Genomic DNA, 22,787 nt, shown 5'->3' with positions numbered 1-22,787 from the left:
TGAAAGAGAGAGAAGCGCTTGCGCGTTCCTTCTGTCGAACGCAATGATTGGTCAGCAGGGCCAGGTCGCTGAAAGGGGGCACAAGGCGAGGCTGGCCAGGGGGGAGGGAGGAGCGAGGGTTCCCCAAGCTGCTCGCCTCTGACACCCTTGTTCTTCGTTGGTTCGTGCGCCCGATGTGGATGCGCAGCTTCAATACTGGCCCGCGCATGAGTCAACAGCTGTCCTGTCCTGATCCGCGCCCCGCCCCCGCATGGATCCCCACCCAACCACCCTGCGCAGCTTGCTGCTGTCGCGTGGCAGGGCCTGGGCCGTCGCCAGTGGTCGGCCTGCGAGTGGAGGCAGTGCACGCAGTCACGCGCACCGCGGCCCATCCCAGATAGAGATCGAGGTGGAGGTGGAGCTCAGCGCCGAGGCGGAGCAGCTGCTCGACGTGCTTGCACGACACGGCATCCGGGCCGCGGAGCACCTCGTCGTCGGAGACCTGTTCCGCGGCGGCCGTGCTGATCGCGAAGGTCAGGACGTGCTGCTCGACAGTGCCAATGCCTACCTTGGACAGCAGCAGCAGCAGCAAGGTCTCGGCGCGGCCACCGGTGCTTTCGACGATGCGCATCACTTGATACTCTCCACGTTCCTCGAGCGCCTCGCATCACTGCGCGAGCTCGCCATTCAAGCACTCTCCCCTCCCGTTCAACGCGGCTCCGAGGCCCTCTTGAGCGGCATGCATATTCAGCAGACAACGGCAACCGCACCAGAGAACCTGATGGCGATGCAAGAGTGCTCGGCTGTGCCTGCTTTTGCTTTGCCGACGGCCATCTCCAAGCTGCTCATGGCCGGTCTGCCCAACGACATGCAGGATGCGTCAAGCTTGTGTGTCCCGCAGGAAGTTGTCCAAGTTGCAGGAACAAAGGCATCGGGGAGAAAGACGGTACGCCTCTATTTTTTGCTCCGATCGCTCGAGTGTCCATGCAGCGCCGCTGACCGTGCCACTCCACGCACCATCGCTCACCCTGCTGCTCGCGTCAGCTCGTGCTCAATGCGCTCATGCGCTCGCTCTGCGCTCACACCGCCACGCGCGCCTTGTGGATCGGCGTGCCACTGCGATCATCACAGCCGCTCGCGGAAGCGGAGTTGCACAAGCGCGCAGAGGCTGCCCGCCTCCACGTGGCAGCCAAGGCCCTGCACATCTGCGATGCATTGCTGGGAGAGAGCGCACGTACGGATGCAGCGGGCGAAGACGAAGAGAAGGCGCAGAGAGCCGTGAAGCGGCAGAAGATCGCAGAGGAATACGACCCGCTGGATAGGCTTGGCATCGAGACGTGCACCAATGTCGACGGAATCATCGAGCTGGTCGACGCTCTCTTGACATCGCCGCCAGCGCTGCCTGCTGATCCACTCAAAGCAGCAGCCTACTCGCAATCATCCTCGCTGCCCATCCAGGCAATTGTCATCGACCAGGTCCAGCGACTGTTCAACGACGAGGAGGCCCTGCAGCTCCTGCCTGGCATGACCAAGACGAGTGTGCAGGCGGATCTTCAGCATCTCTGCCGACACATGGTCCGCGTCGCGAGGACTGCGAGCGTCCGCGTATATGTGCGTCCCCCCGAGCTCCTCCATCCTACAAGCGCCCCTCGACCGCACTGAACGCTGATCTCCAAACTCTCCACCTTCCCTCCCACCGCAGCTCATCAACAGCGCACTCGCCTCGCTGCCGTACAACCCGCTCTCGAGCTTCGGAAACAACAAGAACTGTCCGAGCCTAGGCGCCTCGTTCTCCCACATGCTCGACGCCTCGCTGTGGGTGTCGCGCGGCAACGCGGTCTTCACACACGTCTCGCCATCCTCCGCATCCGCATTCGCAGCTGCGCATCTCGCTACCAGCGCCGGCGTCTCCAAGTGCGGCGCTGAAGCGTTCGAGCACGAGGTGCGCGCTGCTGCTGCCTCTGCTGCAGCACCGCTGCGCTCCGGCAGCGACGCAGCAACAGATGCGAGCGAGGCCGAGTGCCAATTGGTCAGCGCCATCGCCGAGCAGGGCCCCGGTATGCGCACGCACATCCTCGAGGTGCTCGAGTCCAGTAGAGGAGGCAAAGGCCGCTGGACGACGTACTCGTCCGATGGAACGCGCTTGTTGGACTCACCTGCTCTTTTATGACACTCGCAAGCATGAGCCCTCCCCATGGCGAAAAGGAACGCCCACGAATACTTAACTGTAGCATAGCATAGGTCACCACAAAGTCTTAAAAGAGGAACACTCAAGAAGGCTGCTTCATTGAGAGTGCATAATATCATCCTTACAGGCGCTCAATGGAATCTCATAGGTTCTGACGCGCGCAGGAAAGGGGTTTACGAAGGTAGACGTCCGTTTGTTGAGTCGATATTTGCTTTCGCCACACCAGATGTTGATGCCGTGGCTGTGGCTGCAAGAGCGACGCTCGCGCGTTGCAGCATCAGATGTACGGGGTCGACGCATGTGCCGCAGGGCAATCAGCCGCTGCCATAGCCGCCATTGAAGCCTGCCTGCCCGCCGACGCCTTGCGATGGCTGCCGGTGGTGCGGCTGCGGCGTGCCACCAGGTGTGTTACGACCCATCTGCGGGGACGACGCGGCAACAGGCGAGCCTTGTGCTAGATGCTGCTGGAGCTGAGCGGCTGCCATGGCAGGGCTCGGCAAGTGCGCTCCTGCAGGTAAAGGCGAGACGCTGCCGGCGCCGCTCATATTCGGCATGCTGTTAAAACCCTGTTGGAATTGCGGACTCGCACGGCCTTGCATATGTACACCTTGCTGGGCACGTTGTTGCTGTTGTTGTTGCTGTTGTTGTTGCTGAGCTTGCTGCTTCGCGATGAGACTCTGCATCAGCGCTGCCTGGGAGCTGAGCTGAAGGTTCTGCAGATTGTTGTTGCCATTCTGGTTGCCCTCCTGTGCAATCTGCATCGCTCGATTCGGCAGCAGCTTGAGTTGCAATTGCGGACTCTGAGCCAAAGCCGCTTTCATAGCGAGGATCTGTGCTGCACTTGCGGCAGGCAGACCATGCGGTGTATTTCCGCCATTCGACAGCTGATTATTTGCGGCTGCAGCCGCCGCTGCTGCGGCCGCCGCAAGCTGCTGCTGTTGCAGAAGTAAGGCCGCATTCGCCCCATTCACACGTTGCTGACCTGCCAGCGCTGCATTCATATGAGGCGAGCTTCCATTGACACCAGGTGCGGGACTAGGACTCGAGCTACCTTGTTGCATCTGTCCTTGTAGCTGGCCATTGGCAGCCCCAACCACTCCGTTGGGCACTGGCATGGGGAAGACATTTGGAAACTGCACACCAGTAGCCTGACTCAGGGTCGCAGCAGTCGCGCCGCGATTCGCCTGTTGCTGTCCAGCTTGTTGGACATGTTGCTGACTTTGCGACTGCCCCTGTGATTGCTGTTGCTGTTGTTGTTGTTGCTGCAAGGCTAGGAGAGCTGCCTGCTGCATTTGAATCTGCTGAGGTGTCAGCGCTCCAGTCGCGCTGTTGACGCTGAAGGATTGCGATAATGGATGCGGCTGCTGCTGCTGCAACTGTGGCTGCCCACCACTCATGGACCCGCGCTGGCCCGCTGCGGTTGCTCGAGGCGTGCCGGGTGAGCTCTGAGATGCTGCCGACGCCGCCGCTGCTGTTGCAGCTGCCGCCGAGTTTCGCTGCTGCTGCTGTAAGGCTAGCTGTAGCTGCTGCCGATGCAATTGCTGCTGCTGTTGAAGAGCCAAGAGCGATGGACCGCTGCCAGTCGCGGGTGGTTGACGGATGACGTTTGTCATGGCATTGGCTGTGACTGCTGCCCGCACCTGTGCCGCCATCTGCTGTTGCTGTTGCTGCTGTTGCTGTAAAAGCATGGCCTGTTGCGATAGCGATTGTTGATTCTTTGTCGCTGCCGCTGCGGACTGCATAGTTGATGCTGGAGGCGGCGCGGGTGGCAGTGGTACCTCAACTGCAGCCTGGGCAGCCATGATGTGGCTGAGGTCGGTCTGCAACTTAAGCAAGTCGCTTTCTTCCAGCAGGTACATACGATACTTAAGAAACCGTTGATCAAAGTCGTCGATCACAGCTTCCCCGTCGTTCTCCATGCCGCCTAGGCCGGTCAGGCCAAGGCCTGCCCATCGACCTGCATCGTCGTCGTAGCGCCAACGCTCGCACAGTCGCGCCCACGTCTCTGCCTCTTCCTTGATATCAAATGGCGCGTCCGACTCGTTCGTCTGTCGCGCTTTGCCTTTGTCCTTACTACTACTGCTGCGCTCCGTGTCACCACCGCTGTTGTCAATGTCCATCACGTCGGCATCCTCGACGTCCGTCGGCTGCGTGCTCGCAGCGCCAATAGACGAAGCATCGCTAGGCTTCGAGCGGTCGCTCCAATCGGACGAGGTGCTGGACGCGTCCGAGATGTGGCGAATACGCTCGTTGGCTTCTGCATCCGACAAGGAAGTGGCAGCAAATGGTCCTGTCGCGTGCATGGAAGAGACGTGAACAGCCGCACTGGTAAGCTGAGTCGGCCGCACATCCGCAGAAAAAGCAAACGGCCCTGTCAGGTGTGGGTGATGATTCGGGTTGATTTGAGAGCTGGTGGCTGCGACATCGTTAAAGGGGCCACCGGGCTGCTGTGACATGGATGTCTGCAGCATCGCCTCGACCTGTTCAACTTCGGAAAGGCTCTTGACGCTCGGCCAGTCGGCAAGCTGTGAAGGCACTGGCGTCAGGAAGGGCAGCTTTCTGTCAAGCAGAACCCGGCCCCCGCGGCCAAGACGTCGCCGGAAGCTTGCAGGTCTGCCCGAGCGCGGGGAGCCTTGTAAGGCTGAAGAATCGGCCATGGTGACATCGGCCGAGAGTGAAAGTTGGCCTGCTTCTTGCCCCGAGTCCATGCTGCTGCTGTAGATGCTGTCTGACGCTAGCGGGCGGAACAAGCGCAAAGCCAACGAGGATGCAAGCGGCTGGAAGGTCGAGTCGGTCGCCTCTTCGAAGCCAAGGTCCGCTTCGGCTTTCCGCAAACACTCGCGTTCGATGTATGCCTGCACAGCTTGTACGCGCTCGAGAATAGCAGCGCCAAGCCCTTGCGGCTGCGCAATGGCATGGGCACCAGTCTGCTGAGCAACAGATGTCGCGCTGCAGGTCTCGTCGCTTGGCCTGGGCTTGCGCATGAGCTTGATTCCGAGTGCAGAAGCGGCGTTCTGCTCCTCGTTCTTGCGCTTCTTCTTGGCTCGTTGATCTGCAGCAGCTGCCGCCTCTTCCTCCTTTTTCTTCGTGCCAAAGACGAGCTCGTCGTCTTCGGTGCCATGTTGCGGACCGATGATACCCCAGCTTCGCTTGAGATCCAAGAGGTCGCGGCCGACGATCCAGCAATTCCTGTCTTGCCCAAGCAACGCCCACTTGGTTCGCTCGCGCTGAGCGACCAGCTCGAGGAGCCTCGTGGCTGACTCGAGTTCTGAGCGGAGGCGCACCAATTTCTCAATGTGGAGGGCATCCGTCTTGCGCGTCTTGCGCATCGTTTTGACCTCTCGGCGACGGAAGCACACGTAGGGATCATTGTCATTGGTCTCGTCAAAGTTGAGGAGGGGGGTGATGGGCTTGCCTTCCCGATCTTTCTTGCGGATCTCCCACCATGGATAGATGATCGGAGCGAAGCGCTTGAGAGCTGAGAGGTTGCGGAACGGGTTCGATTCATCCCATTCTGTCGATGTAGAGGGGTGATTGGGGTCATTTGCCTCAAATGAACATGCTGGAAGTACTGGCTGAGCATGCTTTGCCAAGAATGAATCGGGCTCAAAGCAAGAAAGTAGATCCTCGATTGTAGGCAGCTGCGCCATGTTGAGGTGTAGAAGAGGGCATCTCTCCGCTGTGTACGCTTCGAACACGGTGAAGACCGTCTCAAACTCGTCTTCCGTGATTGGTTGCACCTCTGGTTTGGCGCGGTAAAGCGCTTTCAGCACATCCTCTTTTGCCCTCTCCTTGCCCTTGGAGCGCGAGCTCGGCGGTGGCTTGAAGGTGCGCAACGCTGTCTGCTCCTCCTCCTTGGCCTTGGCGTTCCTCTTGTTGAGCCATTCTTGGTCATCTTCATCTAGACAGTACGAAGGCCCTTGAATCTTGTCCTCGACCGTGTTCGAGAAGCGCACGTAGGTGACTGAATCTTGATACGCCCCGCGAGGGTAGAGCGCCGCGACTGCCTCATTGCTAAGAACATCTTTGGCATCTGGTGTCGGGATGTGGTAAGCTGCCTTAGCTGTGGATCCCGGAGCACCATCTGTTGCGAGCTGGTTCGATGAAAGCGCAGCTTGTAAATGGTGCTCCTGTAAGGTGAATGGTCAAACAAAACGGTGACGGTGAAGGCAAGCACGGTGAAACGCTGTCAGGGAGAGCTCGCGGACAAAGGCTTTCCAACATTCTTCGCAAAATTAGCTGTAGGCGAGGCAGACTCTCCGTTCCCAAGTTCCCCAATCAAAACACAACAGATAAAAGCCAACGTTTCCACCATGCTTGAGATCCAGGGACTGTTGATCCTCTCGTCAGTCCAAGCTCATCACAGACAGCATAAGTGATGATGCTGTAGGCCCGGCTCGAAAGGCTCGCCAGGCGTGTTCTCAGCCGGCAACCCTTCTTCCCGTTTACTGCAGCCGCACGCGCGCGCGCAACATGTACCCCGCCACCCAAGCGAGCCCCCTAGCCCCGTAATGCATCCAACTCCCAGAAACGACATCAACTCACCGAGATCTCAGTACGGTCTACACCGAGGTTCTTGTCTACGCCAAGGTCTTGATCATGTGCGTCCTGGCCATCGAGCTCGAGACCGGAGCCATTGACAATGGCATTGTCGGCCTCAAGCGGTCCTCGATGGACAATTACTAAGGGGGAAACAAAGGCAAAGGCGTGAGATTTTGTGGGATTGTGACCAAAATCCAGACGCGATCCAGACGACGAGCGGAAAATACCCTGAATTTATCATCCATTCTCCGAAATCCCCGGGTCTGGCACTGCGCAGCTGAACACCCATCCTCGCGCGCGCAGGCAGACATGCCCGCGCGCGCGCGAGCACCCCCGACCATCGCTCGCTTGCACACCCAACTCAGCTCGCTCTCAGGGGCCCCCTTTACTCGCCACCGCCTTTCTAGAACCATTTTATTACTACTCACACTTCTCGCGATTGGTGAGCTTCTTGTACCTAGAGCGTACTACCATTTGTGACCATCATCCGCCCTCAAAATGACTGAGGATGGGTGGGTGCTAGATATTGAAGACGGGTACACGCGGGAGATGTTTGGCTGCGCAGTGAAGACGAGGGCCAGGAAGAGAAGGAAAAGCTGGGGGGTCTGCATGAAGCGTGCGTGCGCGCGGGAGCCTCTCCCTGGCGAATGGCGACCCAGCTGGCAAATTTGTACAAGCAGGGGTGAAAACACGGCAAAACAGTGCTCCCGTGCTGTATCCAGGGCCAGCCATACAAAATTTTTACCCTCGGCGGGTTTTACAGAATATCTCATGTAAACTCATGCAAAGCAACTTTGCCAACAAGATCTAAGCAGCACCTTGAAAGGGAGCAAGATGAGCCATCGCCCGTCACTCTCCATCAGCTAGTACTGAGAGCAGGATGCTCTCATCGTCGAGCGTATCATGCAAGCGGACCGAGCCGTCGAATTGGCTGGTGCTCGTACATGTGGGCGCTCTCCCGAGGCAAAGTCCATGGCACTTCATTCTCAGAAAAGCTCGGCGTGTTGCACCGTCCAATGGTGAAGCACGCTTGTGCATCAATCGGCTAACAGCACGCAAGTGAAGCAGGGGCCTGGCGTAGGGACCATCACGGTCCTCTTCCTCTGCCAAAATCATCGGCGGCCGCTCTTGCTCTTCCCCTTGCCTTTGCCCTTCTTGTGCTTGTGATGCACACGTCCGCCGGGCACGTTTCGGCCTTGAAGCTAGACGAAGATTTCCATCACAAGAGTTAGGTGTGCCACAAGGTGAGGAAACAAAAACCTGGGGGCAAGGTGGACATTCAACGTACCTCTCCGAATTTCTTCTTGGCATAGGCAGCCGCCTCCGCGTCCTTGATGAGCTCCTCGACGACGGTCCGCCCTCGCTCGTCGCGTCGCAGCTGTTGCTTCGGCTCAAAAGGTGATGACACAATTGTCCCGAGCTGTAGCTCGAATGCCGAAGGTGTCAGTCACGGCTGCAGAGACGGTTCATTCGCTGCTGGCATTTTGCCTCACCTGAGCAAACTCTGGCATCTGAATCTTCCCGGTTTTGCTGCCCCTGTAGAACCGTTTCGGATCCATCATGTTTCTCAGCCTTATAGCCATGATCTCCCTCCGCATCTCAAGGGCAGTCTTGGCACGTGCGTCACCGGATATGGCAGAGGTGCCACCTCTCGTTAACCTCGATGGTTCATCACGAACTATCGCCGAGGATGATGTATTGGTGAGGGAGGAAGTCGAACTGGTGGGGAAAGCAGGCATGTTGAACCATGCGGATCCAGCGGTCTTGGAGCGTTCCTGGTCATATGCAATGGAATTAGCAGTCAGGAACTGAGAGCGCACGGTAGTGCTGTCAGCCCACTCACATCACGCCGCTCTCGCTTTGCATATCGCCCTGTGGGTGCTGCGTCTTGCTGTAAAAGCTGCCCACTGCCAAGTCGCTCAATCGATGAATCAATGACTTTCCCGTCGTTCGCTCTGCATGGACCTCTCGATGAACCGCCTTGATTGATCTGACGGGCCTTTCCTTTGCTTTTGCTTGATTGACCAGTCGAAGCAGCTGCTTCGGATCGTGCTGGCTGGACTAGCGAGACCATATCTTGCCCTTTCTCAAATGCCTCTCTCTCGGCCTGCTGCCGCGCTTGCTTGCGTGCTCGAATGGAGGAGGATGCTGCGACGACCAGATCTTCTAGATGATCAAAGACAGACAGGCCTTCTGCATCATCGACAGATGACGAGCTTGAGAAACTCGAGGATTCCTCCTCGTCATCAGAGTCAGAGCTTGCATCAGAGTCAAGGTCGCTCGTAGAGCCTGCCCTTTGCGCGGAGTTCACGAAAGATTGAACACGAACAGGCTGTTTACCCTTCGCTTTGTTGGAAAGACCTACGGAAGGCGTGAGGGCCTGGATGCTCATGGCTTTGTTCAGGCGACCGATAAGCTGCGCAGGAGTGAGTTTGAACGCAATCACAAAGCTGAGGTTGAAACCGGTCTCGCTTTGAGGGCACCAGAATTGAACAGGGGTTGGGGCGCGAGCATGTGCAGGCCTCTGCAGCGATTACCACGAAGCGACAAGAGAAGCGACTGCCCAACTCAGCAGTCGAAACGTCGATGCTTTTTGTAAGGACCCAGGAGGATAAGAACTGCGACGGTGACCACATACACTGGAGATGAGAGTATGCCGCGGTTCCGCCCTCTTTTCCCTCCCTGTGATCCGAAAGACGGAACTCGGGGCTCAAATTCTCATCGGCACCAAAATTGTTGCCATACTCACCTGTCAAGCCTCCTGGAACGCCTTTGCTTTGGCACTCTTTTGCACTTGCACACGATTTACGCTTGCACACAAGATAGAGTTCATATGATCGACTGATACCGCAGGTGGCATTCTGTTGTAGCCAAGCCTGAGCGGAGAAGGGCCATACAAGGGCCTCAACTCGGATTCAAGCTCAGCCAGGACGACTACCGACGCCTTGGGCTCGCTTCAGCAACATGGCCCGCGGTCCCAAGAAGCCAAAGGCAGGTCGTGCCACTTCGGCCAAGACGTTCAACATCGCAAAGGTTGCAGCGCCAAGAGCGAACAGAAAGGATGGGAAGGTCGCTCGCTGGAACACCAAAGATGACATACCCGAAGACAACGAAGATGCTTTTCATCGCCAGCGAGATCAGATTCTGCTTCAGGGAGGAGTCGGTATAGGCGGCGGCAATGACGGATACGCTGGCGACGGTGGGGCTCCTGAACATTTTTTAAACCTCGATCTCAATTATTGACACCACTTTCTTCACACCTTAGACGTATTTGGAGGCGACGAGCACGAGGTTCTTGCTTTACGTCCAGGCTCTGACGATGAGGCCGACGATGAGGAGATGTCTGACGAGCTCGGCCAAGATCGTTACGATGAAGAGGAAGCAGCAAAAGGGCGTCGGAGAATCGCGAAAGAGAAGCGTGCTGCTTCGAAAGCTGTTGCTTCTCCGGCAGCACCGAAAAAGGCCGGCGGTCGCCTAGGTACCCCAGACTCATCGGACGAAGACGATGAGCAGGGCGAGGAAGACTCCGACGCCGAGTCATCATCCTCGCGATCTGAATCTGCCGCTGCGCAAGCCAACGGATTCGGGCGTAACAAGCATGCCTACTACAGTGGAAACAATCTCGATGCGATCGAGTCCGATTCAGAGCTAGACGAAGAAACGAAGCGCGAGCTGGAAGTCAGAGAAGCCAAGAAGATGCAAGCGCTGGCGCGGGAAGGCATGGACGACGAAGATTTTGGCTTCCCATCTGCCACCTCCCGTGAAGGCGCACGGATTATTCTTGCCGGTATTGAGCCGAACTGGAAAGACAAGCGCACAGGCTTTAGCTCCGGAAGCAAGGAGGATCAAGAAAAACGACGCCGCGAGTTTGACAACGTTGCAGAGACCGCGGAGCAGACGCTTGACAAGTGTGCAGTCGAAGTAGCGACCGACTCCAAATATTTGCGTGAAAATATGTTTGCGCAGCTAGAGAAGACCTCGCCAGAAACCATCGCGTTGTCCGGAGAGTTACCTGACATTGCAGAAGAGTACGCAGAGGCAGAGGCGACGCTTCAGCAGCGGCTCGAGGGGAAGCATAGCAAGGGGTCAAAGGAGGTAGACGCTGCAGGACATGGCCTAATTCATCTCCATCATCAAGCGATCAACGCATACGTTACCAACCTTGCTTTCTATTTCTACTTGCGCAGTCTCTCGGAATATGCGGAAGATCCGGCAAAACTTCGTGCGCACCCTGTTATGGAGCGTCTGCTCAAGTTCAAGAAGACGCTCGCTGCACTAGAGGACCTTGGTATTGGCGGCAAGGCAAGGATCTCTCCGCACCGCCGCGACATCGATGGATTGGCGCTGGACAACGAGGATGAAGATGAGGAAGAAGTCAATGATGAAGAGGGGATGCTCATGGATGATGTACTCCTTGAGGGCGGCAGTGACGACTCGGAGGAGCTTGAAGACATGGATGACGATGAACTGGCAGACCTATTGGCGGACGAGGACCAAAACGGCTTCATGGCTGCCACTGCCAGAAACGGTGCCAGTGCAAACAATTTCGAGGGACGCGAGGCGTTCGCCGGTGCTGGCGAAGGAGATGCTGAAGCAAAGACTGTCTCAACTTCGCCAGCTGTCAATAGCAAGTCCAAGAAAGACCGGAAGAAGAAAAGCAAGGGCAAAGTGAAAGAGGTAGTCGCACCTGCTCCACTGGCGGCGCTTGCCGCGTACGACTATTCAGAAAATGACGACTTCGCGTCCATCCTCGCCGCATCGAGCATTGCGAAGGGCAAGAAGCGGCAGCGTGACGCCTTGGGAAGCATCCCGGACGAAGAAGCGGCGCACGCGTTCGGCGAGCCCACACAGCTTACTGCGCAAGAGGAGGCTGAGAAGGCTGCACGCAAGCGCTCGCTTAAGTTCTACACGTCTCAGATCTCAGCCAAAGAGGCTCGCAAAGGCGCCGGGCAATCGAAGCGCGATAGACTCAGCGGTGATGCAGACATTCCGTATCGCGATAAGTCTGCCAGCAGGGACGCTGTCGAACGCGCTCGTCAAGCTGCTTCGGGGGGAAGTGCAGACAGTGGCATGGGCGCTGCGCTCGATGGAAGCGAATGGGATGCGAAGGATGTCGCGGACCGCAGTGCTGTTCTCGGCTTTGCTGGCGCAGAGGGCGACTTTGGCGAGGAAGCTGATGGTGGCGACAACGACGCTGAGGGGTACTACGATCTGGTTACGAATCGCCGAAGAGCTGCAAAGAGGCAAAAGCAAGAAGAATACGATGCAATGCGCGAAGAGATCAGGTGCGTGTTTTCAAAGCGTTCGGATGACAACACCGCGGCTGACAGTCTTACTGGCCCTTTTTCCGTTTCAAACTACAGAAATATCTACGAGCCGACACTTGCAGATGGCGAGCATCGTGCCATCAATCGCACAATCGAGAAGAACAAAGGCCTTACCCCTTTCCGTCCGAAAGCCGTGCGCAACCCTCGTGTCAAGAAGCGGCAGCGGTACGACAAAGCCAAGAAGAAGCTCGGGAGCATGCAGGCCGTGTACAAAGGTGGTCTGGGTTCCCTCGAAGGAGGTTATCAGGGAGAGAAGAGCGGTATCAGCAGCAACGTGGTCAAGAGTCGGAAATTTGCCTGATGCATTTTGCGGTGCTTGTAGTCTCCCAGATATCGCCCTTTGCGAACTGGCCTTTGCATTTGGCTATGCTACTCGGACCTCCATCTCATTTGGCTCTGCTGCTGAGACACCCGCCTCATATATGTGTTTCTTGTCTCATGCGAAAGGGCATTGATCGGGGTGTGGTCCATTTTGTTTTGTTGGGAGTGTTCGAGTGACGGTGAATCATTGTCGGTGATCTCACATATTTGGTTTTTGTGCGCCTCTTCACTCGCTTCAGAACGCGTCGCAACCGTCACCAAGTGATGAAGATCTCAACGTTGCACACGCAGGCATTCCACAACCTTTCCAACCAACATAAAATTCGCTCCACGCTGTCATTCTCTCAGGGGCCTGTGCATAAACTCTGAAAGCGTGATGCAGGGCATCTCCAAGGATTGGGACGGACTACAACAGCCCTTCATGGGCGCTCCTGGTAGCTGAAGACACGGCATGATGCGAGAACAGACGGTCGCTGCGCTCGCCGCTTTCTCGCTCTCGCTAGCGGTGCCGCTCATCGTCATCCCACCGCTTTCGAGGTCGATTGTCTGGGCGTACGTCCCACAGGGCCTCAAGGATGTTAGCATTTCTTACCTGCTGTTCGATGATCGCCTGCCGGGTCTGCTTCCAGCGGTCGGCATGCTGGCCATCGCCGCTTGGGTGACGGTTGCCGGTATCAAGCTGACGATGAGCACCTTCAAGGAGCGAGGATTCGTCGGAAAGGACCTGCTGAAACCCCAAGCAATCGATGCAATGTGAGCATATTCACGGTGATACCCTCCACGTCGAATTGTTCATTTTCTTGCGATGATCCACCGTCGAAAGCAGCCGTACTGAGCTGTAGAAAACGGGCTTTGAGCTTTGGGCCGGTCATGGCCAAGTCTTCGATGCTTGACATAGCGACTGACATGCATACATTGTCTCCAATTCAGACCTGAAATGATGGGGCTTCCTTCTGCATGTCTCTATATCCTCTTGCTCTTTCTTTTCATACCATGCCGCTACTTTGTACAGCCATACGAAGACTACTCGTCCAAACGACTGGGAGGTGCGACTTCGCGAGCTGAGGCGCTAGTTCGTGCGATGGGACTTCGCCTGGCACACGGCAAGGAGGACATGCAAGCATTAATGCTGGACAAGGCTGGATTTACCGAGGGGATTGCGGCCATAACACGAATGGATGCTGACGGTGGTTGGAACGGCTTGATGAGTGGCCGAGGTGATTTTCCTCACCACGAGGTGGGTCGCTTTTGCGCATGCAATTTCTCAAGGTGCCCGAGCTGACGTAAGGTCGAGCTTGCGTTCGCAGCTGGCCACCTTTCTGTCTGCATTGCTGTCCCTTCTTTCGGCGACAATGCTTGGTTTTCTGGATGACGTCTTCGACATTCGATGGCGCTACAAGATTCCGATCCCGATCATCTCCTCCACACCTCTGCTCGTCGTCTACTTTGCCGGGGGAGGCGGCACGCATGTCGTCGTGCCCGCTATGCTGCGGCCGCTGCTCCCCGATAACCTCGCACTGATCGACTTGGGCGTACTGTACTACGTGTACATATCGTGCCTCTCGACTTTTTGTACGAACAGCATCAACATTCTCGCCGGCATCAACGGCGTCGAAGTCGGGCAGGCGCTGATCATCGCGCTGAGCCTGTGCGCAAACGACTTGCTTTACCTGGACACGAGAGCCGGCGAAGGAGGGTCAAGGTCGAGCATTGAGCTTGTCCAAAGGCACCTCTTCAGCCTGTACCTGCTGCTTCCGTTTATTGGCACCTGCCTGGGCCTGCTCTACTGGAACCGGTAAGTCGACGCGTGCCCGATGCGAATCACAACGGTTGGGCTGAACGAAAGACCATCAATGCTCTTTCGCCCCCATCTGCGCACCTCAAGCCACCCATCGCGTGTATTTGTCGGCGACACGTTCTGCTACTTTGCGGGGCAGGTTCTCTCCGTCGTCGGCATCTTGGGCCATTTCAGCAAGACGCTTCTGCTCTTCTTTGTGCCGCAGGTGGTCAATTTCCTGCTGTCGTGCCCGCAGCTCTTCGGCCTCGTGCCATGTCCGCGGCACCGCCTACCGCGCATCGACAGCGACACGATGTGCCTCTACCCGTCGAGCGCAGCGTGGCCGCAGGGTCAGCATGCCGGTGTGGTCGCGACGCTGATCCTGCGCGTGTTCGAGGCGCTCAGTCTGGTGCGCCTCAAGCGTGACGGCGGTGGATATGGCGGAGACGGCAACGCGTCGGGCAAGATCATAGGTACTACCAACCTGACGATCCTCAATGCCCTTCTGGTCCTGCGTGGGGTGCGAGGACCAATGGACGAGTCGGGCCAAATGAGCCTGGGCAAGCAGGTACGCACGTCTTCCTCGTCCAAGACGCCTGCGCAGGTTTCTTTCACCTCCGTCACACTGCCTACGTTCGAGGACGCATCGGGAGATGGTAAAGATGGCTCCAAGCATGAAGTTCAGGCAATGCCCGCAGATGGGCAGCGAGAGGCGCGCGTCAGCGGGCCGATCGTAGATGAAAAGGGACTCTGGTGGCATGTCATGGCCGTACAGACGCTCGGCAGCGTGTTCGCCTTTGCCGTCCGGTATCACATTGCAGCAATTGTATTCCCACAGCGATAGAGCAAAATATGAGAGCATAGCGTACTGGTTGCTGCGCTCCGCACCAAAGGCAGTCGGAATACAACACGCGGGTGGTCAAGAGTCTTTTCCCTTTTCTTTCCGTGTGCTTATATGCATCCGCGCGTAGCCGCTGAAGGCGCAAAGAAAAGCTATAGCTGCGTGACTTCAACGACAGCCGGCATATCCTTCTCCATCTCCTTGGTGGCGGCGGGGAACGGTAGATCCTCGATGCCGTCGGGTAGGTACGCAGAACCATTCTCGTCGCCTTTGGCCAGTGAGCCATCCCTCAGCTTGCCTTTGTTGACCGCATTGCGTGCCTTGCCGATCAGCGAGCGCTTGGCATCGGTCAAGTAGACTTCGGAGCCATTGGGTCCGGGGATGTTGCCTTTGAGAAAGATGAGCGACTTGGACGTGTCGATGCGCAGCACCGTCAGATTGTGCAGCGTGGAGCCGCGGCCGCCCATCCTGCCGGCCATTTTCTTGCCCTACGGGGTGGAGGAATGCAATTGGAGGTCAACTTCTGCTGCTGCAGCCAGTGCACATAAGCGCACTCACTGGAAAGACCCTGCCCGGATCTTGGTGCTGACCCGTGCTACCATGGCTACGGTGACTGATCGAGACACCATGGCTAGCCCTAAGACCTTTGAATCCGTGCCTCTTCATGGCGCCCTGAAACCCTTTCCCTTTCGTCGTGCCCTGCACATCGACCTGCTGACCAGGCACAAAGTGCAAGACGGACAGCTGCGTCTTGGGGGGCACAAGCGCGTCGGGAGTCACGCGGAACTCCTTAAGCGTCCCTTTGATCCTGTTGCGCGACCTGCGCGCCTCCTCTGGGCTGGACGCGCCGGAGAAGACCTGCAGGGCAAGGTAGGGCTGGATGGAGGCGCCGCGGATAGCCGAGGGCGTCGTACCCTTCTTGTGCGCGTGCGCGACGGGGTCGAAGGAGATTTGCTGCATCACCTGGTTGTGCTGCACCTGCACTACCGCGGCGGGAACGCAAATTCCTGACGGGAGAAAGTAGGAGATCATGCCCATTTTGATACCTATAAGCCCTACGCGCTGCGAGGTGGGAGACCATGGTTTGCGCTCTTGCTGCTGCTCAGGAGACGCAGCTGTGTCTGTACTTGAGACTGGCTCCGTTGCCCCTGGTGCTGATTCGGAGGAGGCTGCAGCGCTGATTCCCTCCGGGCCCACATCAGACGAAGGTGTTGCAGACGATGCAGAAGAGGTGGAGAGAAAGCGGGCCTGCCGATGCTGTTGCGGCGGCCTCCATGCTGATGCTGCGGCAGGCCAAGGCCTGCTTGACGGTAGCAGATAGGCTGATGATGCTCTTGCAGCTCCTGCTTCTGCCGTTGCTATCGTCGACACCGCACGCCATTGCCCAGTCAGCCGGCTGTATGCGGCAGGACTCGAGGCGGAGGTGGAAGCAGAGGCGGCTTGTTGATGGAGTAGCGCCTGACGGCAGCACGACGATGCTGCAAAGCGACGCATGGCATATACGCTTTTTAGTGACGCGAGGGACCGATAGTGCACTGGTCTTTGTGCGTCTGCAACGGCCTGCTCCTAGTCTGCTTGCTTGATATAATGCTCGTTCCAATGGATCTCTAAGAAGAAGCAGTCGACAGTTATGAAGTCCACTCGACACTTTTTGCAGAGACACAGTCAAGTGGGATTTACAATGGTCAGCTCGCTTCTGTGCGGAACCCTACTCTGCCTCCAGGATGATCTGCCGCGGCCCCTCTCCGGCTGCCCCGAAGTCCCCATCTCTTCGCTGGCGAGCAAGTGTGTTCCCCGCACGAGAGAGCATCCGGAACGACCGGTATGATCGACCCCCGTTGTACACAATAGACAGCAATCGACTCATGGGCAGCTTCGGATCCATCTTCGCGCCGTTCATCCTCAGCCGACTCTCCTTTGCCATCCAGTAGCACGGAGTCGCCTCGACGAAACGCATCCTGTCGCAATACCCATCCCCTTGTCGAAAAGACCATAAGTTCCAACTCACCCCAAAATGACCGGCCGACGAGCAGGCAACGCCGACCACGACAACGAGCACGTCCACGGCGCATCGACCACCACCCCCGCCGGGCACGCCTCCCGCGCTTCGATAGCCACTTCTCGCCTCGCCTCGCTCGCCCAGCACATTCTGCCCCTCGGATCCAAGGTCAGCGGCAAGCACGAGTTTGACTATGTCATCGTCGGTGGTGAGTGCCGTACCTCCAGTTCCGCCGCCGATGCCGTTGTAGCGCGCTTGTCGCCGCTTCTCCATGATCACTGACACTTGGTCGGCTGTGAAACGCAGGCGGAACAGCCGGGTCCGTCCTCGCGAACCGGTTGACAGAGGACTACAATGTCAGCGTAGCCGTTATCGAAGGCGGGCCCTCGGACGTCGGGCTCGACCGCGTCCTGAACCTCTCACGCTGGCTCGAACTGCTCGGCAGCGAGCTCGATTACGACTACACCACAACTGCACAGCCGCGGGGCAACTCGGACATCCGCCACTCGCGCGCCAAGGTCCTCGGTGGCTGTAGCAGCCACAACACACTGATCTCCTTCCGGCCGCTCAAGGAGGACCTTGACTGGTGGGCGCAGTGCCACGGCTGCCCCTCCTGGTCGGCCGACAAGCTGCAGCCGTACGGCGACCGCCTCAAGCTCAACACGGTCCCCGTCCAGGCGCAACACCGCAACCAGGTCGTGCGTGACTGGGTCAACGCGGCAGCTGAGACGTTCGACGCGCCGCTCATCTCCGACTTTAACGCGCAAATTGTTCACCGCGACGGGTTCACACCGTCCAAGGGCAAGGGCGCCGGCTTTTTCAGCATCAGCTACGATCCGTACAATGGCGACCGCAGCAGCGCTAGCACATCATACCTGCACCCGATTATGCCGCAAGCGCCACGTGGCGCGCGCAAGAACCTGCACCTCTTTCTCGAGACTTGGGCCGAAAAGGTTGTTTTTGACGGCGCGAACAGCAAGCGCATCCGCAGCGTGCAGGTCGTCCAAAAGGGCGGACAACGCTTCGAGATCTCGGCGCGCCGCGACGTGATCCTCTGCGCCGGTGCCATCGACACACCACGCCTGCTGCTACTCTCGGGCATCGGTTCCGCCGCCGACCTGGCCAGCGTCGGGATCGAGTGCAAGCATGACCTACCCGGCGTCGGGCGCAACCTGTCGGACCACCCCGAGACGATCATCATGTGGGAGACGCGCGAGACGCCCAAGGAGACCGTCATGCTCTCCGACGCCGGCGTCTTCCTGCGCGTCCTGCCCCCGAGCGAGGAGCCGGGCAACGGCGAGCTGCACAAGGACCAGCCGGACATGATGATGCACTGCTACCAAGTCGTCTTTGGCGAACACCTCAAGTCCAAGGGGTATAAGCTGCCCGAGCACGCGTTCTGCATGACTCCCAACATCCCGCGCAGCCAAGCTCGCGGCACGATCAAGCTCGCCAGCGCCAACCCGGCTGATAAGCCGCTGATCGACTTCAAGTACTTTGAGGACGAGCGGCGCTACGACGAGCGTATCCTCGTCGAGGGACTCAAGGCTGCGCGAAAGATCGCGCAGCATGCGCCGTTCCGCCAGCACCTCGTACGCGAAGTCGCGCCCGGCCCCGCCGTGCAGACCGACGAGGAGCTCAGCGCGTACGCCCGTTCCGTACACCACACCGTCTACCACCCGAGCTCGTCGTGCAAGATGGGCACCCCGGGACAGATCCGCCGCGAGGGCACCGTCAGCGCGCTCCAGGGCAAGGTCGACGACGAGGTTGTCTGCGATGAGAAGAACCTCAAGGTCGTCGGCCTGCAGGGCCTGAGGATCTGCGACGCGAGCGTGATGCCCGTCTTGCCGACCATCAACCCGATGCTCACCATCCTCATGGTTGCCGAGCGCGCGGCGGATCTCATCAAGTGGGACGTCTGATCCGAACTCTGCATCGCTGCGCCGCATTAAAAAGAAGAGAGATATGTTGACCTTTGGAACTCAACGCAAACAATGTTTCCTATATAGCTTTATTGTCCTATCGATGGGTTTCATTGATCTAGACCTTGTCTGTGCCTCTACTTGGACAGCTCCGACGCGAGCTTATAGCTCAAGGCCTGTTATGGGAAATGCAAGAATCGTCCTTGTCAGCTGGGTTTCTACGCCATTGATCACGAGTGATGACCCGCAAGGTAGCAACCGACTCACCCTGTCCCAATCCAACTTCTGCTTGGTGACGGGCAACTGTCTGCGTATCGCCTTGAACGTCTTCTCGCTCAACTCGGCGTATGCCTCGTTCAGCGTCTGGTGGTATTCCTGCTCGTGCCCCTTGATAGCCTGCGCGATCGCTTTGCCAACTGCTTCGGCCATAGCATCATCGATCGCGCCAGCCTTGGTCTCTGTCGCTCCCGCCCCGGCAGGCAGATCGAGCTCGAGCTCTGCAGGCTTTGACGTTGCCAGCTGCACGTTTCCATCTTCGAAGTAGTGGACTTGTACTTGAATGCTAGATTGCAGCATCGATGGTCCAGACGAAGATGGCGTGTATGTGTAGGAGGAGCGCCATCGGCCAGCCCTGATCGATCAGACCATTTTTGGAATGTACCCTTGGTCAGCATTTCAATTGCGAGGTATACTCCTGGTTAAGGCTGGCTAAAGGGATGTCGCTCACCAAAAGTTGGAGAGGTTGTATCTGTTTCCCACGATGTGTGTCACATACGTCGGTGCACCTTGCGGTTCTGGCTCCTCCTTCTCCCTCTCCATCGCAGGCCCCGGGGTCTCCGTCACCTCAACTTCTTCCAGAGCCTTCGCTGTTTCGACCGCATCGTCTTTGGGGTCCGCGTCGTCATTCGCCGGCTCAGCCTTGCCTTCAGCTACATTAGCATCATCGGTCGCATCCTGATTATCTTCTGGCTCTCCCGCTTTTCCCTCCTCGTCCGCATTTTTCGCTGCCTCCTCATTCACGTCAGCCACAGCGGCTGTGGGCACCGTAGGATCCTGAGCTGCTCCTTGTACCGCCTGCGTCGTATTCTCGTCTGCTTCCGCCTCGTCAGCATCGGGCGCACGCGCGGCAGCAGGAACTTGACGGCTTGGGTCTTGCTCGATGACGGTGAATGTGGAGATGACACCGTCTTGATAGTGGTCAAGCACGTATTTGGCTACTTTGGTATCGATGGCCGCGCGCACCTTTTCGAATGATTTGTTGACACGAAGCGGTCGCGGGTCGCTCAGGGCCTGCATTCGTTATACACGGAAGAATTTGTCAGATGATCATGCTTGCAGCTCAAATTCAGAAATGATCTGACTCTACACGTACGAGCCTCAGATGATCAAATGCATAGCTCAAGCCAGCCTTCGGATCCGCATAGCGAGCGTTCTGTCCTGCTACCGATGCCGCTCTCGCGATGATGAGCGGTTTCTCGTCTACTTTACCGTCTGCTGACGCCGGAGGCTTGACAGTGATAAGCTGATCGGTATTGTACTGTTCCAGGACAGGCTGAGCTTGCTGCTTGAGCTGGTCCGAGACGTGGCTCTGCCCGCTCGACTCGAGGAGCACTCGTAGGTCGTGGTACACCTTGGACGTCTGTCCCGGTGGTGTCTGCAGCAGCAGCGCCACCGCTTGCGCCGTAAGCAATGCAGAGGAGGACATGGCGGCACTGGCAGTATCTCAGACTGCAGAGCTGTACTTGGACATAGACAGCGAGGAAGGACATACAAATGTGGAGGCTGTCTCTGATCCGGTGCTATTTAGAGACCGTTGTGGAAAGAGAGATTAGAGACGACCGTGGTCCGTGGCTCGGCGCGGCGGCCGGCGCGTGCGTCGCTGAATCTATTGTGGCTTTATTCCATGTCAAGGTGGTTAAATGGAATACCGTGCTCACTCTCTTTGGAAGGCCATTCTGCATGCACCCATACATTGCTTGATTCAGGCAACGAATTTTGAAGTGGATCATTGCATGCGAATACAGTTTGATGTGAACAGCTAGCAGGCCCATGGTGCGTTGCTCGCAATGCCCTTATCCTCCGGAGCATACATCTGCGCAAGGTGATACCTCCTGAATGCGTACGACACCACCGACTCCCACCATCTGGAGGGGCTTGGTCTTACCGACAATCTGTACCCATGTTGTCGTCTTAATTGTTGCTCTCTCTTTTGTGCCATGAAATATCAGACTTTACCTGTTACGGCTCGCTATCTTGCTGGTAAAGACGAAGTATCCAACATGCGGGCTTTCTTGCCTTTTCGACCAAGTATTCTCTCACCGTGCACATGTTCGAGCTATACTGCCGCTGGAGCCAAGCCATCCTCCTCCACAGCCCCTCCTCGCCTTGCAACTCTCTTCACACTTCCCCTCGACCGCCCCGTCGACTCAGAAGCCCCGCCTTGCTCGACAGTGCCCTGGCCGTTGCGCCGGCTCGCGCTCCCTCAGATGAAAATGTTCATCTGATTGCCTTGTGCGTTCTGTTGCCCAGCCGCAACTCCCTCTAGGCAAGACGCCAGGCTGAATGAAGGATCGCCCTACCCGCCTGCCCTTCTTCCGATCGAGATGCTGTCCTGGCCGCCGTATGTATTGTAGCTCTCCGAGTCGATGACGATCATCGCTCCACTGGTTGTCCACAGCCTCTCGAACACCTCGCGTCCGGCGCGTCCGCCGCTGAGCTTGTTGTATACGGGCCGACAATCTAAGCTGACCTAGATGTGGTGCTGCTTGTCCTTCCCATAGTTATAACAGTGATGCCATCGGGCTCTGGTGTCCATCCGCTATGCGTCCCTGCCGGAGGAGCACGAGCGGGTGAAACAGGGAACTCACCATGGCGGTGATCCTGCGGCACAAACCCTGGGTTTGAAGCTTCAGCTCGCCGTAGTGCATTCCGATTTTCTTCAGGTGACCATCCGCTGCGGGCGACCTGTCGTGGGACGTGAAGTGGGAACAAAGGCCGCGATCCCTCTTGGAATTCGGCGCTGGTCCGACGTTTTGCAAGTTACGACTTTGTATGCGCAATTAAGAAGATGAAGATATTCAAATAAGCACTAGCGTTTCTTTAGCACATCTGCTACTGTTCTGCACATACCTCCGCCTGCATCGATGGATCTGGTGACCTTTCACTGTGCTCGTCCTGTCCAACGTCAGGGTAAGGAGAGGTTCCCTGCTGTTTTTCTTCTATCCTTGCCCACTCCTCGCTGCTGGCACCAATCACTGCGCTGCAGCGAATGAGGGACGCGCACTCGCTGTCGATCAATCGGCTTGACTCGCTGGCCCGATCCAATCCGACTCAATGGCCGTGCTGATTCTGGTGTCCAACTGCTACGCACATCTCTTGTGCCTTCATGGTGAACGCAAGCCTGCTCCGCTTCTCTCGCGTTCTCCCTGCGCGATCCACGCTCGTTGTTACACTAGGAAATTGGAGAACTTGGAAAGCATATGATGTGAATCAGTGGCCTGATTCCCTGGCCGCGTGGGCTCATTCTGATCGTCTGAACCCATCGGCTCTAAGTTCCAGCCACCGCGGACAACTTTTCTTAGCCTCCTCACTTCGAGAGGTAAGATGACCCTCTGCTGCCCCGGAGTCTTGGTGTCAGCCTCGCGTCTTGGCGCCTCAGCGTGTCGCAATGTAGCATTCTGAGACGCACACATTCATTTTTTGGCGAGGCGGATTCGCCAAACGCCTTGAAGTAGATGAACCTGGCAGCTCTTCTGCCTCGGGTGACCAACCGCTGCGCACTTGCTGCTCAAAACCCTAGTGAGTAGGTGCCTGCGCTTCTTCCGTGATTGGTGTCCTGTGTGAGCCCCTTCGTGTTTCAAAATGTGAAGAGAATGGCCTCAGCCGACTTCT

General features: G+C 57.5%; 8 protein-coding genes across 8 annotated transcripts; 4 read left to right on the top strand and 4 right to left on the bottom strand.

The window, feature by feature from the left end:
- The first annotated feature begins 938 nt into the window (after positions 1-938).
- On the top strand, positions 939-2,315 carry K437DRAFT_55878 (uncharacterized protein). Its single transcript, XM_013389210.1, has 2 exons — positions 939-1,590; positions 1,682-2,315. The coding sequence occupies exons 1-2, from the start codon at positions 1,042-1,044 to the stop codon at positions 2,147-2,149; spliced, it is 1,017 nt and encodes a 338-aa protein (XP_013244664.1). The 5' UTR covers positions 939-1,041; the 3' UTR covers positions 2,150-2,315.
- A 68-nt stretch (positions 2,316-2,383) lies between these two features.
- K437DRAFT_55963 (uncharacterized protein) lies at positions 2,384-7,502 on the bottom strand. Its single transcript, XM_013389209.1, has 3 exons — positions 7,138-7,502; positions 6,713-6,861; positions 2,384-6,297 (listed from the first exon to the last, which is right to left on the bottom strand). Exons 1-3 carry the CDS (start codon positions 7,181-7,183, stop codon positions 2,482-2,484), a joined length of 4,011 nt encoding a protein of 1,336 aa, XP_013244663.1. The 5' UTR covers positions 7,184-7,502; the 3' UTR covers positions 2,384-2,481.
- On the bottom strand, positions 7,371-9,101 carry K437DRAFT_282566 (uncharacterized protein; the record flags this gene model as incomplete). Its single annotated transcript, XM_013389208.1, has 4 exons — positions 7,371-7,911; positions 7,998-8,129; positions 8,203-8,484; positions 8,553-9,101. The coding sequence occupies 4 exons, from the start codon at positions 9,099-9,101 to the stop codon at positions 7,822-7,824; spliced, it is 1,053 nt and encodes a 350-aa protein (XP_013244662.1). The 3' UTR covers positions 7,371-7,821.
- A 409-nt stretch (positions 9,102-9,510) lies between these two features.
- Positions 9,511-12,407, top strand: K437DRAFT_290192 (uncharacterized protein). Its single transcript, XM_013389207.1, has 3 exons — positions 9,511-9,908; positions 9,975-11,994; positions 12,073-12,407. Exons 1-3 carry the CDS (start codon positions 9,674-9,676, stop codon positions 12,335-12,337), a joined length of 2,520 nt encoding a protein of 839 aa, XP_013244661.1. The 5' UTR covers positions 9,511-9,673; the 3' UTR covers positions 12,338-12,407.
- Positions 12,408-12,668: 261 nt separating this feature from the next.
- Positions 12,669-15,000, top strand: K437DRAFT_254912 (uncharacterized protein). The gene is made up of 4 exons (XM_013389206.1): positions 12,669-13,110; positions 13,288-13,594; positions 13,665-14,152; positions 14,243-15,000. Exons 1-4 carry the CDS (start codon positions 12,809-12,811, stop codon positions 14,976-14,978), a joined length of 1,833 nt encoding a protein of 610 aa, XP_013244660.1. The 5' UTR covers positions 12,669-12,808; the 3' UTR covers positions 14,979-15,000.
- On the bottom strand, positions 14,934-16,566 carry K437DRAFT_272973 (translation protein). Its single transcript, XM_013389205.1, has 2 exons — positions 15,534-16,566; positions 14,934-15,463 (listed from the first exon to the last, which is right to left on the bottom strand). The coding sequence occupies exons 1-2, from the start codon at positions 16,467-16,469 to the stop codon at positions 15,128-15,130; spliced, it is 1,272 nt and encodes a 423-aa protein (XP_013244659.1). The 5' UTR covers positions 16,470-16,566; the 3' UTR covers positions 14,934-15,127.
- Positions 16,567-16,887: 321 nt separating this feature from the next.
- Positions 16,888-19,073, top strand: K437DRAFT_293469 (GMC oxidoreductase). Its single transcript, XM_013389204.1, has 2 exons — positions 16,888-17,182; positions 17,281-19,073. The coding sequence occupies exons 1-2, from the start codon at positions 16,990-16,992 to the stop codon at positions 18,894-18,896; spliced, it is 1,809 nt and encodes a 602-aa protein (XP_013244658.1). The 5' UTR covers positions 16,888-16,989; the 3' UTR covers positions 18,897-19,073.
- On the bottom strand, positions 19,059-20,601 carry K437DRAFT_221667 (subunits of heterodimeric actin filament capping protein Capz; the record flags this gene model as incomplete). Its single annotated transcript, XM_013389203.1, has 4 exons — positions 19,059-19,527; positions 19,624-19,949; positions 20,061-20,186; positions 20,269-20,601. The coding sequence occupies 4 exons, from the start codon at positions 20,599-20,601 to the stop codon at positions 19,059-19,061; spliced, it is 1,254 nt and encodes a 417-aa protein (XP_013244657.1).
- Between the last annotated feature and the right edge of the window lie 2,186 nt (positions 20,602-22,787).

The sequence above is a fragment of the Tilletiaria anomala genome (assembly GCF_000711695.1).
Source record: "Tilletiaria anomala UBC 951 chromosome Unknown K437scaffold_17, whole genome shotgun sequence".
NCBI lineage: Eukaryota > Fungi > Basidiomycota > Exobasidiomycetes > Georgefischeriales > Tilletiariaceae > Tilletiaria > Tilletiaria anomala.
This window is presented reverse-complemented; position numbering and strand designations above follow the sequence as displayed.